The 14,247-nt window shown below is 45.4% G+C and overlaps 1 protein-coding gene across 1 annotated transcript in view; it reads left to right on the forward strand.

Moving 5' to 3' along the window:
• The first annotated feature begins 5,718 nt into the window (after positions 1–5,718).
• Positions 5,719–14,247, forward strand: part of VAC14 (VAC14 component of PIKFYVE complex) — a 112,885-nt gene continuing 104,356 nt past the window's right edge. Inside the window, exon 1 of the mRNA XM_032157854.2 lies at positions 5,719–6,080. Coding sequence (XP_032013745.1) covers positions 5,977–6,080 — 104 coding nt within the window. The 5' untranslated portion in view covers positions 5,719–5,976. The remainder of the gene's footprint in view (positions 6,081–14,247) is intronic.

The following is a 14,247-nucleotide window of genomic DNA, read 5'->3' on the forward strand; positions in this document are numbered from 1 at the left end:
CAAACTCTCAGTCCCCATGTCAGATCTACTGAATCAAAAAGTCTGTAGGTGTGGCCCGGCAATCTTTTAGCAAGCCCTTATACCTGTCAGAGGCGGCTTTCATGGAGGTAGACTCTTCTACTTCTTCTGCATCTCCCTACAACCCTAGCCCAGTATACTCTAGGACCAAAGAAGCTTTTTCTAGAATGTCCGTAAACACAGACCTTTACAGTAGTCCTCCCTCATCCTCAAGGGATACATTTCAAGGTGCCCAGTAGATGCCTGAAACCACAGATAGTACTGAACACTCCATATACTGTGGTATTTTCCTTTACATACATACCTATGATAAAGTTTAATTTATAAATTAGGCACAGTAAGAGATTAACAACAATAACTAATAATAAAATGGAATAATTATAATAATATGCCAGCATCAGTACCCATGTGCTTCGGGGCCATTATTAAACTAAATAAGGTTTCCTTGAACACAAGCATTGCGATCCCACGACAGTTGACCTGCTAACCCCAAGTCATCTACTCAGTGACTATCAAGTAGGTTGTGTCTACAGCATGCGTACGCTAGACGAGGGGATGAGTCACATCTTGAGCAGGATGGAGTGGGATGGCATGAGATTTCCTCAAGCTATTCAGAACAGCATGCCATTTAAAACTTATGAATTGTTTATTTCTGGAATTTTTCATTTAATATTTTCATTCCACAGTTGACCACAGGTAACTGAAACCATAGATGAGGAGGACTGCCATACTTCATAGACAATTTATTTTTATAACCTCTAAAGACACCACTGATAGGTATAAAGACAACCAGATGACAGATTTTCGCAACGGTTAAGTGAGCAAACATCACTCTGACCAATAATCCGAGAGGATGCTAAGATCAATGAGCAAGAGTGATGACTTGCAAATATACAGCATCTGTATAAAGTCAGTGCTTCTCAAATATTAGTATACATCGGCATCCCCTGGAGGGCTTACTAAAACAGATTGCTGAGCCCCACCCTCAGGAAGTCCAATCTAGGAGATTTGGGTGGGGCTTGAGAATTTGCATTTCTAGCCAGTTCCTGGTGATGCTCATTGGTGAGACCAATCAGACTGTGAGAACCACAACTCTAAAGCCTCGAGCCTCCTGGTTATTCAGAGTGGCCTATGGACCTGCAGCATCAGCATCACCTGGGAATTTGTTAGAAAGGCAGGCCCGGCCGGGCGCGGTGGCTCACGCTTGTAATCCCAGCACTTTGGGAGGCCGAGGCGGGCGGATCACGAGGTCAGGAGATCGAGACCACGGTGAAACCCCGTCTCTACTAAAAATACAAAAAAAATTAGCCGGGCGTGGTGGCGGGCGCCTGTAGTCCCAGCTACTCGGAGAGGCTGAGGCAGGAGAATGGCGTGAACCCGGGAGGCGGAGCTTGCAGTGAGCCGAGATCGCGCCACTGCACTCCAGTCCGGGAGACAGAGCAAGACTCCGTCTCAAAAAAAAAAAAGAAAGGCAGGCCCTCAGGCCCCACCCTAGACCTGTTGAATCAGAATCTGCATTTTCATGGACCTCCAGGCGATTTGCATGCACATTGCAGCTGAGAGTGCTACCTTAAAGTACCTGGCAAAACTTGACATTTGCCAAACCCACAGCCATAACTCTCTTCATTACAGTCCTGAGAGGAGTCTTACCAAATCTGCATAGGACCTAGTTGATGAAATTAACCCTTCCCAAAATGTGCCTCCTTCCACCTATTCACCAGAGGTATAGGTTGGGAGAAGAGAAGCAATTGGTCCATCACCCTACTCTTCAAAAGGGTGGACATTTTCAATAATGGTAAATGTGGTATATGTAAACAATTCCTAAGGCTGAAGAAAAGGTGGAAGAAGCTGTGTGAAATCTTGGCTAACATGCCCTCAGTCACAGCATGGCTTATAGCCAGCCATGGGGTGGCTAGGGGCAACTCCCCCAACTTCAGACCTGTTCCAGTGCTTCCCCAAGCCATTAAAGTTGTCCATATACATTTTATAAAATTAATCAGGGAAAAGGGAGGGAGAGAAACAAAAATGAACCCAGGTTGCAGCACACTCAGTATTAATCACCAGATCAGTCTGCGCTCAGACCTGCTTCCTCATAGCTGTTTGATGCCTGCTGTTTCAGAATCATGTAGACCCTGCTAAAGATCATAGTTCCCCTCAATGCTCTGGAGATAACAACTTGAACATTAGGAAACGTTAAGTTTTCCGTTTGAGGTATTTATTCTTGGTCTTGTGTACCAGTGAAACAACTGACATCAGCTGATCTGAAGGACCCCACAAGAAGCTGACTCACCAAAGAATGCAGTTTCAACATCTTGATGATTTCATCCATCTTACCCAACCAATCAGTGACCTAGTTTTTCAGCCCTTCACCCTCCAGGATCCCCTTAAAAACCCCAGCCCAGAACTCTTCTGGGAGATGGATTTGAGGGTCTCCTCCCATCTCATCACTCAGTGACCTTTGATCATCACTTTCTCTGCTGCATCCCCACTGTCTCTGTGCATTGGTCTGTTACTGCACAGTGGGCACACAAATGTGTTGGTCCTATAACATCACTGAGTCTAGGGTCCAAATCCTCCTAGCCTCTGAGAGAGGAGGAAGTTCCTTCTCCCTGGGACCAAGAGCGAAGCTCAGATCCTGCCCCAGTGTGAACCCTCTTCCAGGTTGGTTTGAGATTGGGTGCATTTCTTCCCTTTAGATTTTTCTCATGCTTCCTTGGCCTCAAACAATAACAAAATAGTCTTATATTAGCAAATTTGGAATGGCAAAGTAGCTTAACAGGGGGCTTGATGAAAATAACCCTTCCAACACATGCTTGTGGAAGTTACATTGGAGAATCCATTCTCAGCAAAGCAGACCAGACTTCTAACTGGGGGATGTTCAGAAAATGTCAGGATAGCTGTGTGGCAGAACTCCAAGGAGCACTGTGCACAGAATACCATGGGAATGGGGCTCCCTGGCTTCGTTCCACACTGAGCCCCCAGTGAGTGTGGCATGCTAAGTCTAACCACTTCTTTAGGAGCCTCAAGTCAGAGGTGACAATACTGTAACATTGGTGAGGGCCTGCCACATTTCAAGACCTCTACCTAATACCTTAAACCCTGTTGCCCTGAAACTCCAGCTGCAATTACATTGCTGTTGGAGAAACTGCTTTGCACAGTTCAAGATTTAGGTACAATTTCTTCCAAAGTTACCAGCAGCCTCTTGCTACAAGTTATGTCATAACTTTTACATACCTTGTAATAGCTATTATGAATAGTTGTTACAGAACTATTACAAATTCTAGCATAACAACCAAGCATCACACAGATGCAGATGAATTGTAACTGTGAAATGATGACTAGTATGCAGTCAGGCACATCAGTTATCCCCTAGTCTAGAAGAGTTGCAACAGGAATGGTCACAGGTCAGAGAAGAGGAACAAGGGTGGAAGGCAAGGGTAGCCTTTGGGCTTTATTTTTACCACCACTGCTAGCTCAATTATGCATAAATAATCTTACCTAGTTGGCATTTTTCAAGATATTAGAGAAAAGAACCACTTCCTTCTAGGAACTTCTGACCTAAAGGTAGGGATTGGTCTGGGCCTTGAATAAAAAACTGGTTACTTAGCAACCTGAGCCAGAATGTAATTTCAGGAGAAAAGAATACTTCTGGTAAAAAAAAAAAAAAAGAAAAAAAAAATCCTTTTTGTTTGAATTATCAAAAACTGTATCATGACCCTTGAGGAATTCAGTTCACCTCTAAGAAAAAGCCAAACCAAAAAGCAAAAGAAACATGAAATATATTAGATATGGGTCCCGTGAAAATGCACACACATTGGAGAAATAGAACCAAATCATTCCCATTGATTTACGTTTTTTCAGTGTTTTTCATCAACCATCATCAAAATCCTAAAACCAAACTTTGCAAGACATTTGGAGATGTCCTTGGCAGTACTACTACTACTTGTTAGTGCACCTACCTTCATTCATAGGATTATGTCAGCAAAGGTTTTAACAGCTATGGAAACCCCACCAGTGTAGGAGGAATACATTTTTTACGGATTTTTCTAGACATGATCTATCCATGACTTGCAGAGTTTGGGATTAGCCTTTGTATTCATTTTCTATGGCTGCATAACAAATTACCACAAAACTAGGAGAGCAAAACAACACAAATTTATTATCTCACAGTTTCCATGGGTTGAGAGCCCAGTGTGAACTGGATTCTCAGCTCAGGGTTCCACAAGGCTGAAATCAAGGTGCTGGCCAGCTGCATCCTCATCAGGAGGCTCAACTAGGGAAAGATCTGCTTCCAAGGACCCTCGATGTGTTGGCAAAATTCATTCCCTTGCGGCCATATGACTAAAGTCCTTACGGGAGAGTCTCTCTTCCACTTCAAATTTCTTCTAATCTCTTTTAAGTACTCACTTGATTCAGTCAGGCCCACCCAAGTTAATCTCTCTTTTTATTAATTCAATGTCTGCTGATTAGGGACCTTAATTACATCTGCAAAATCTCTTCTGCAATATTACATAATATAATCATGTGAGTGACGCACAGCCCATCATATTTACAAGTCTTGTTCACACTGAAAGGGGATAATACAGGGCATGAACACGAAGGGGTGGGAATATTGGAGGTCATCCTAGAATTCTGCCTACCTTTGCCCTTTACTCATTGTGTCCCTGTTTCTGTTGAGGAAAATACTCCATTTTCAAGATTGTTATAAGGCCTATGTATGCACTTTTCATTCATTAAAAAAAAGTATCACCATGCATTCTGAAACTGTTATTCTTTGAGCTCCACTGTAATCCAGGCCTTGTTCTAAGTCCCTGTTGACTCTGAAAGCTTATGATAGGAAAGGCTGATGCACCTCCCTGTTAACTGCATGTTTACCACATTCCGGCCATAAATTGCTTTTAAATATCTTGCCACATAGTTGGGATTTCTGTTTCACCATGTAATGTGATTCCCAAAGCATCTGAAGGGGCTGCTTTCCAGGGGACCCATCTAGAGACCCGCTCTCAGCAGATCTGGGGCCTTTCTCTCTGTCTGTAACCAGCCCTCCTAGGCATCAGAGCATGGTAAACACACCCCCAAATGGTGGAGTGACAGACACTATTGGTACCTGAGATCTTAGGTGGTAGACAGGTAGTGCCATTTTTAATTGAGAATTTATTTTGATATGTCTTAGAAAAAATATACCTATTCAAACTCATGATTTTAGGGCATAAGCAAAGCTAAAAGAGATTTAAGGTATTTTTTAAAGTGAGTTGATTTGAGGAAAACGTTAAATAGATAATACAAGTGGCTAGAATATGGTGAAAGTGATGACAGTGTTACTGCAGTTAGGGAAACGTCCGCATCTAGGAAATTGGTAAGTGACCAACTACTGAATGAACTAGTGAATTCGGTGAGTATTGAATAAATTATGTTAAGTGAATCAGACTCCAGGAACCCATTCGGTCTTACGAACGTTTACAGAAGCCCACCACGTGCCGTCAATTAGGCGTGAGCTACACACCCATTAAATAAAGCACTTCTCAAACCACACTGCAGCTATCTGGCGCGCGGCGCGATAGTGTGCGCGGCGCGATAGTGTGCGCAGTGTGGGTGGAGCCTTGCGAGGGCGTGGCTAATCCACCTGCGACTTGCGGTGGGGTCGTGGCTGGCGAGGGGCGGGTCCTCGCGACGGAAGGCGGAAGTGCTGTAGAGTCATGTGACCCGAGTAACATGGCCGCTGTCCCGCGAGTGCCGCTAGTGCCGGGCGGGAGTTGTTAGGCGGCCAGGGTCAGGTGTGCTGGAGCGGGGTCTGGGCCCGGGTTCCAGGGCGAGGCGGCGGAGCGTGGCAGGCAAGCCTAGAGCGGCGTGGTCCATGCGCCGGCGCCGGGGGCAGAGCGGAGCTGCAGACTCCCCTGGCCCCGGCGCGGCCCCGGCAGCCGCGGGCTAAGGAGTCGCGAGGCTCCCCCAGGTGCCACCATGAACCCCGAGAAGGATTTCGCGCCGCTCACGCCTAACATCGTGCGCGCCCTCAATGACAAGCTGTACGAAAAGCGGAAGGTGGCAGCGCTGGAGATCGAGAAGTAAGAGCCGCCAGGACCCCTCCCTGGCTATGCAGCCCCTGACTGCTCTGCTCCCCAGGGGGACTCCTCACGCCTTCCCAGCCAGGGTTACTTTCCCAGCTTTTAGGCCCTTACCTTAGCGCAGTATTTAAGAGCAGGTTGGGAGCCATATCTGGGAGTCCCCGCTTTACTCCTGACTGGCTGTGTGATTTGGTCCCAGCTTTTTAACCTCCCGGTGCCATGAAGGGCTGCAATGAGAATGAAGTGACATCATGTATGGGTAGTGCTTTGCACAGTGCATGGCACATGGTGAGTCTTCGGTGCGGTGCCACCCAAACCAGCAGATCAGAGAGTTGTCTCTGTGGTGGGAGAGAAGTCAGAAGCCGGAGAATTTGCAGGTGATGCTGACCAGCCTAGTTTCTTACCCAGCTTCTGAGAAGTGAAGGAGATTGTTAGTGACCAAGTAGAGAAATCAGGTCGGAAACCTCGTGATCTCAAGGCTCAGAGAGTTGTTTGTTTTATCTGTGTTATAACACCCTTCCCTGCAAGTGGAAGTAGAAATAATTTGACCTTTCTTGCTTCTGCAGTCTTGTTACATGTATGAGTAACAATGATCTGATATTTTACTTTATTTCCCAATGTACAAAACAGCGAAAGTTTTAACTGGGGGTGTTTTATTTTTTTTTTATTTTTTTTTCTGCAGTATTATTTTACTTTTGTGGGTTTTTTCCCAGTCAAATTTTAGTGTTAAAGTCAAGTGAGTGAGTGATTTCAGAAAAGTGGAACGAAGCAGGCTGTGAAACTGGAAGAATACCAGTCTGGGAGTCAGAAGAGGTGAATTGTAGTTCTGTTCTGTCCAGTAGAGTAGCCGTTGGCCATGCGTAGCTGTTATAAATTTAAATTATTAAAGATTAAACTTTAGTTTTCAGTCACACTACCCGTATTTCAAGTGTTCAAGAGCCACATGTAGCTATTGGCTACTATATTGGGCAGCACAGATTATAGACTGTTTCCATCATTGCACAATGCTCTGTTGCCCTGCTCTAATCTATTCCATGGTGTGACATTCATTCATTAACGTGGGGCAAAGTCCTTAACTCAGGGTTTCTCAGCCTCTGCACCATTCACATTTTGGGGCAGATGATTTTTGGTTGTAGTGGGCTGTCCTGTGCCTTGCAGGATTTTTAGCAGCGTCTCTGACCTCTTCCCACTGGATGCCAGTAGCACTCCATCCGTTGTAACAATCAAAAATGTCTTCAGACATTGCCAAATGTCCCCTGAAGGAGCAAAATTGTCCCGGTTGAGAAGTGCTGCTTGCAATCCAAATGTTGCTTTGGATTTTAGTTTCCTCCTAAACTAAAGGGTTTGGACCTTGATAAGAAACCCCCCACCCTGCCTCCATTCAGCTCTCATACTCAGTGTGTCCACAACCATCTACCTGTTCCTCTCATCAGACACCACTTTCTTGACTGCTCCTTTTATATAGCTTTTTGTTTATACCTGACTCTCATGAATGCTACGAAGTCTTATTGCACATTGCCATACTGAATAGAGGGACCCAGAGATGATATATAGGCATGGTTCCATGTCCATGGGGTTTTGTTGGGTTTGAAGTTGCCTTGACACCTAGTTTCATCCCTCACCCACTCTGCTTCTCAGGAGTGTCCGGTTTTATTATAGCTTGAGTCATCTGTTGAGTCCTTGAAGAGGGAGGTATTCATCTCAACATTATTGTTGCTTCCAGCACAACCTGTGTATCTGTTCTCACTCTGCAGACAGTTCTGTAAGGGTTTTGTCTTTGATCGAGTTCATTTTGTACTGGACATTGCCCTTGATTTGTGGAATTTAGAGAAACTCACCAGTGCCTTAACTGGACTGTGAACTCCTTAAGAGCAGAGAGTTCTGTTTCTGTATCTGTTTTGTTTATCCTTAGCACTTAGCCTGGCAGCACTTGACATTTGGTGTCCAAATAAATGAATGACCATACATTTTCGGTGGGGAAATAACATTGCAGGCTCAGGACCTTGCTGCCCAAAAGTGTGGCCTACAGACAGCAGCATCAGGATCACCTGGGAGCTTGTTAGAGGCTCTGCAGCTTTGCTCCAGACCTATGGAATCAGAATCTGCATTTTAACAAGATCCCTGGGTGATTTGTGTGCACATTAAAGTTTGAGAAGCACTGGCCTCAAAGACCCTCTCATCTGTTTCCAGCCTTCTCCAGTCATGCTTAGAATGAAGAATGGCTGGTTAGTTCGATGCCTTCTTCAGAACATATGTTTCACAAATTGCTTAGAGACAGATACTGATTTATTTATCTGTGCTTCACCAGCATTTTGCTTGTCTGAGCACTTTCTATGTGTCAAATACACATAGGATATTGTATGTTTTAATATATTCTTCATTTGGCCTGGTCAAAGTGACCCTCAGTAAACACAGACTATTAATTAATCTCTCATTAATCAGACTGCAGACGCCCAATAAAAGAAGACTCCGTATATTGGCAGTTATCTATGTAGTGTAAATGAGTCAGTTCACGTGCTCCCTAAATGAAAGTGCTTAGTCCTGTTCTTAGGTAAGTGGCCCCTTTAAGATACCCTATTTCCTGAGAGGCTGCGTGGCATGGTGTTTAAGAGCAGGCTCTGGAACTTGGGTTCAAGCTCCCATTTACTGGCTAGGTGACCCTGAGCAAGCTAATTAACCTCTGTGCCTCAATTTCTTCATCTGTAAAATGCAAAGAATAATAACATGCATAGAGTTGTTTGAGCTAATGTTGTAAAGTGCTGTGTTAGTCTGTTCTTGCTCTGCTATAAACAAATACCTGAGACTGGGTAATTTATAAAGAAAAGAGATTTATTTGGCTCACGGTTCTGCAAGCTGTACAGAAAGCATAGCAGCTTCTGCTTCTGGTGGGGCCTCAGGACGCTTCCAATCATGATGGAGGGCAAAGAGGGAGCAAGGCGTCCCACATGACGGGAGCAGGAGCAAAAGAGAGTGAGCAGGGAGGTGCTGCACACTTTCAAACAACCAGATCTCTTGAGAACTCACTCACTATCACAAGAACAGCACCAAGATGGTGCTAGGCCATTCATCATCGTGGGAGAAATCCACCCCCACGACCCAGCCACCTCCACCAGGCCCCATCTTCAACACTGGGAACTATAGTTCAACAAGAGATTCGGTGGAGACACAGATCCAAACCATATCAAGTACTTAGTGTAGTAGTGGGCACATTGTAATTGTTATAAACTGTATATATAGAGAGAGAACTGTTACATAATTGCCCTAATTATTTCTAACATATGTATATCACATAGTTGTCATCTGTCAGTACTGCTCTTACCACTTTTTGGTAGGGGGAATGATAACCTCCCATATTTGCCCCACCCTAATCCCTGGAGCCTGTGAATATGTTATGTTACACAGCAAGGGGGAATTAAGGTTGCTAATCACTAACCTTAAAAATAGAGAGATTATCCTGGATTATCGAGGTGGGCCCAGTGTAACCCTAACGAGAAGAGTCAGTGTCAGAGTGATGTGATGTGAGAAAACTTACCCAGTCATCACTGGCTTTGAAGATGGAAGGGAACCACCGGCCAAGGAATGCTGGCGGCCTCTAGAAGCTGGCAAGAAAATGGATTTTCCCCTAGAGCTTCAGAAAATAACATAGCCTGTCAACATCTTGATTTTAGCTCAGTAAGACCCATAGTAACAAATGCGTTGTTCTTGAATTTTTTTAATTTTTTAATTTATTTTACAGAGATGGGGGTCTCACTATGTTGCCCAGGCTGGTCTTGAACTCCTAAGCTGAAACGATCTTCCCACTGCGGCCTCCCAAAGTGCTGGGATTACAGGCACAAGCCACTGCCCCAGCCTGGTGTCTCCTCTTATGAGGACACTGATCCTATGGAATCAAGGGCCCCACCCTTATGACCTCTTTTAACCTTAATTACTTCCTTATAGGCCCTCTCTCCAAATCCAATCACACTGTGGATCAGAACTTCAATATGTGAATCTGGGGGTTGGAGGACTCTTCAGTCCATCACAGTGATCATAGTGAAGCCTGGGAGTGCACGTATATAAAGTGCTGTCTGCCCTATTTTGGATGGTTGGGAGGATCTAGAAAAGCTATCTTTGGTTTGGCCATCGTATACCCCTCACCCCATTTATTTTGCATGGCTGCCCTATGAGCGTGGTGGTGTTACCCTGTTTCACAGATGAGGAAACAGCCTCCTTGAGGTTAAGTAATCTTCCCATGGTTTCACAGCTAGAACCTAGCAAGAAAACTCAGGTTCATGTGTCTCAGAAGACATCCCCACTGCATGACTGGTTTTCCCTACCAAAAAGGGCACATACTTATAATAAAAGGAATTTCATACTTGAAATTCTCCACGGTGGTTTTAGCTGCCACTTTCAGTTCTCCAGAGCTCAGGTGACAGAGCCAGTCCTGCCTATGGTGTTCCAGTGAGGCGTTAAAACCACTAATAAGAGGGGATTGTATCATCATGACAGGCTTCCCAGACACTAAAAATGCAGAGATGGATGCTTGCCTCAGCTGAAGGACCCCCGGATCCAGAATCTTAAGACCACGAGTGTGGTGTTAGGTGACCACACTGTCTAAATGTTGGGAGCCAGTTGTGCAAAGTTCTGGAGAACTTTTGCCCCTACAACCTTATTCCCACAGGACCACACAATTTCCTATAGGATAAGGCAGTCAGGTTAGGATTTTTATCATGGCTGTTGCCAGTTTTGTGGGTTTTCAATTTTAGTATGGTCATTGATCAGTCATAATGAAAAGGGTGGGAAGATGCCAGGCTGTCTTCCCAGAAGAGTCTGGTGTCGGGGAGAAATGCTAGCAGGCACTCAGATCAGTGTGGTGGGTGCTCGCTCTGCCAGGCGTCGTGGAGGCAGGGCCCCCACTGTCCCACTGCTGGCTGGGAGAGACAGCGCTATTCATGGTCAAGTCTCTAGTGGTCCTGAGCTTTGAGTTCCGTCTGTGGTCGTACCTCTCTGAACACACCTGATCTTGTCTGTGAACTTTGAGTTCAAAAGCCAGCAAATGTAACTGTCCTGCTAGGTGGCTCAGGCCATGCTCCCTGACAGCCCAAAGCCCCAGGGAGGGCTGCTGGGAGCAGAGCTCCTGAATCACACCTCCCTGCCTGCTGGCTGTCGGGGAGGCGAGTCCCTGGAGCTCTGTGAACAGGTGAAAGTTGGACAGGTGAAGGTTGACCTGGTTCTTCGGAGCCTACCACCTCTGTGGGGAAGGTGCCAGAGTCATGCATCGCTTCAGAGGGATGCATTCTTTTTTTCTTTTTTTTTTTTTTTTGAGACAGAGTCTCGCTCTGTCGCCCAGGCTGGAGTGCAGTGGTGTGATCACGGCTAACTGCAAACTCCGCCTCTCAGGTTCATGCCATTCTCCTGCCTCAGCCTCCCTAGTAGCTGGAACTACAGGCGCCCGCCACAACGCCCGGCTAATTTTTGGGGTTTTTTTTTTTTTTTTTTTTGTAGTTTTAGTAGAGATGGGGTTTCACCACGTTAGGCAGGATGGTCTCCATCTCCTGACCTCGTGATCCACCCGCCTCAGCCTCCCAAAGTGCTGGGATTACAGGTGTGAGCCACTGCTCAGGGGGTTGCATTCTGAGAAGTGTGTTGTTGGGCAATTTCGTCATTGTGTGAACAACATAGAGTTACTCACACAAACCTAGATGGTGCAGTCTGCCGCACACCAGGCTATATGGTACAGCCTATTGTCCCTAGTCTACAAACCTGCACAGCATGTGACTGCTGAATAATTAGGCAATTGTAACACAGTGGTATGTGTGTACCCCGATACATCTGAACATAGAAATAGTATAGTAAAAAATATAACATTATCATCTTACGGGACCACTGTGGAATATGCAGTCTGTTGTTGACCAAAATGTCCTTATGTGGCACATAACTGTATTTATTACCCAGTGGCTCAAGGTAATTTTTGGAGTGCAGGTCAGAATTCCACCCAGCTTGGCTGTTTATCAGCAGTGGGACCCTGTTTAAATTGTTTAATCCCGGGGTCACAGGCTGGCCCCTGGGGGCTGTAACCTACAAGCAGACCTGTTTGGTTTGGCCTGGATCACAAAGTATTTTAAATTGAGAAATTTCACAGTGAAATTCAGGTTTCTGGATTATCTTATGGACTTGGGAGATGTGGCTTTGGGGGCCCGCATTCCTGCAAAGCAAATTGTCGAGAGCTTTGCCACCTGTTGGCAGATTAACCAGAGCCTGTTTTACCTCCTGGGCTTCCCCCGTATCTCCTGCCTGGCCCATGTGAGCATTTGAGTTTGTGCCTCAGGTTTCTTATTTATTTCTTATTTTTAAAAAAAGCGCCTTGAAAACATTATGCTAAGTGAAAGAAGCCAACCATAAAAGGCCACATATTGTGTGATTCTATTTATATAAAATGGCCAGAATAGGCAAATCTATAGAAACAGAAAGTAGACTCGGGCTTGCTTAGGGCTCGGGGGAATGGGGAGTGACTGCCAGTGGGTGCAGGGTTTCTTTTGGGGATCGTAAAAAAATGTTCTACAATTGATGGTGGTGATGGTTGCACAACTTTGTGAATACACAAAAGGCTGCTGACACCTACACTCTAAAAGAGTGAATTTATGGTATGTGAATTGTGTCCCAATGTTTAAATTAGTGCTGTTTTGTTACAGTCTGAGGGAAGCATTTATTCAGTGGTCACAACTAATGTCACCGAGATCAAAACAAGCCTCCTGCTGTCACCGACTCTTGCTTCTCCTTTGTAGTTTTTTCCACCAGTTGGATCCACTATATGCTCAGTACATGCTCATTCCTACGTCATATCTGCTCATTTCTAATCAGTTCATTCCTAGGCCCAAACTAGGTTGGTTGGTGGGTGCCCAGCCAACATTTATGGAATGAACACAAACTCGTGTGGTGTGTATAAGATCACAGCTTGTCTCTGATTCTGACTTTGCACTAATACTGTTATTTGAGCATGTGCAGTACAGAGCACAGAATGTGTTTATCTAATTCTGTAAAAGCCCTGTAAAGTCATTGTCATGATTAACCCACCTACAGCTGAGGATGTTCCCTCTGAACACATGGGAACCTCAGTTCAGTGGCTAAAACCTCTGCCACCTAGGACAGAGGTTGGGACGTAGGGCCGTCACCAAATGACATGGGATTGGAGTTAAATGAAATCATGTGCCTGGCACACAGTGGGCACCCAGCTGGTGGTAGCTGTGCTATTTGGGGAGGGGCTAGTCTAACATAGTGGATAAGATTTTAGATCTTGGGGTTAGAAAAGCCTAGATTTGATTTTTAGATCCATCATCTACAACTTCCATGACTTTGTGTATATTTCTTAACTTCTCTGAGCCTCAGTTTCCACAAAGTGTAAAATGGGTATAATGGTACTTAACTCAGTGGCTTGTTTTAAGGTTTCAATTAGACCCTGTATGTAAAGCATGCAGCACGTTGCCTGGCAAATAGTAAGTACTCAGCTGATGGTTACTCAGTGTATTCCTGCGTTCACGGAAGACCAGCGCTAGAGCCTCATTTCAAAACATCTCAAGTAGGCACCTCGTCTGTACTCTCTGTGTATGGAAGGAATGCCTTGACGATGACCGAGCACTGCGTGAAAGTGTATAGAGAAAGCTACGTTTCACTTGGGGGCCTTAGTTCTGCACAAGGGAATTGCCATCTGTAATTGGGTGCAGTTGGTTTGCAGCTGAAGTGGCTTAGGGAGATGGGAGGGAGGGAAGGACTGTGACATAGTTGAAAGGACATGGACTTGGGAGATGTCAAGGGTTCAGACCTTTCGTGACCCTAGGAAAGGGGCTTGATTTCTCTACAACTGTTTCAGATCTGGAAGATGGGAGTAAAATAATAATAGCTACAGCAGGAGGTGTCCTAAGGAATAACTGACCCCTGGAATACTCAGCAGAGTGTGAGTGCTTAGGAAGTGGTCAACTCAATAGTCCTCGTGTGACCTGTGACAGTCTCCTGCGACTGTCACCATGCTGTGGTACAAAGTTAAGCTAAGGGGTCCTGTGGCTGTGCTGGATGGCCCCAGGCTCTCCCTTGGCTCATGAAAGTCCAGATGTGTCTTGCAGTGTCCGTGGCTGCTTCTCCTATCAGGTAGTCGGTGTGGCAGTCTTTGAGACATTGAGGGTGGCGTCAAGAG

Source organism: Hylobates moloch, unplaced genomic scaffold, assembly GCF_009828535.3.
Source record: "Hylobates moloch isolate HMO894 unplaced genomic scaffold, HMol_V3 SCAFFOLD_6, whole genome shotgun sequence".
Taxonomy (NCBI): domain Eukaryota; kingdom Metazoa; phylum Chordata; class Mammalia; order Primates; family Hylobatidae; genus Hylobates; species Hylobates moloch.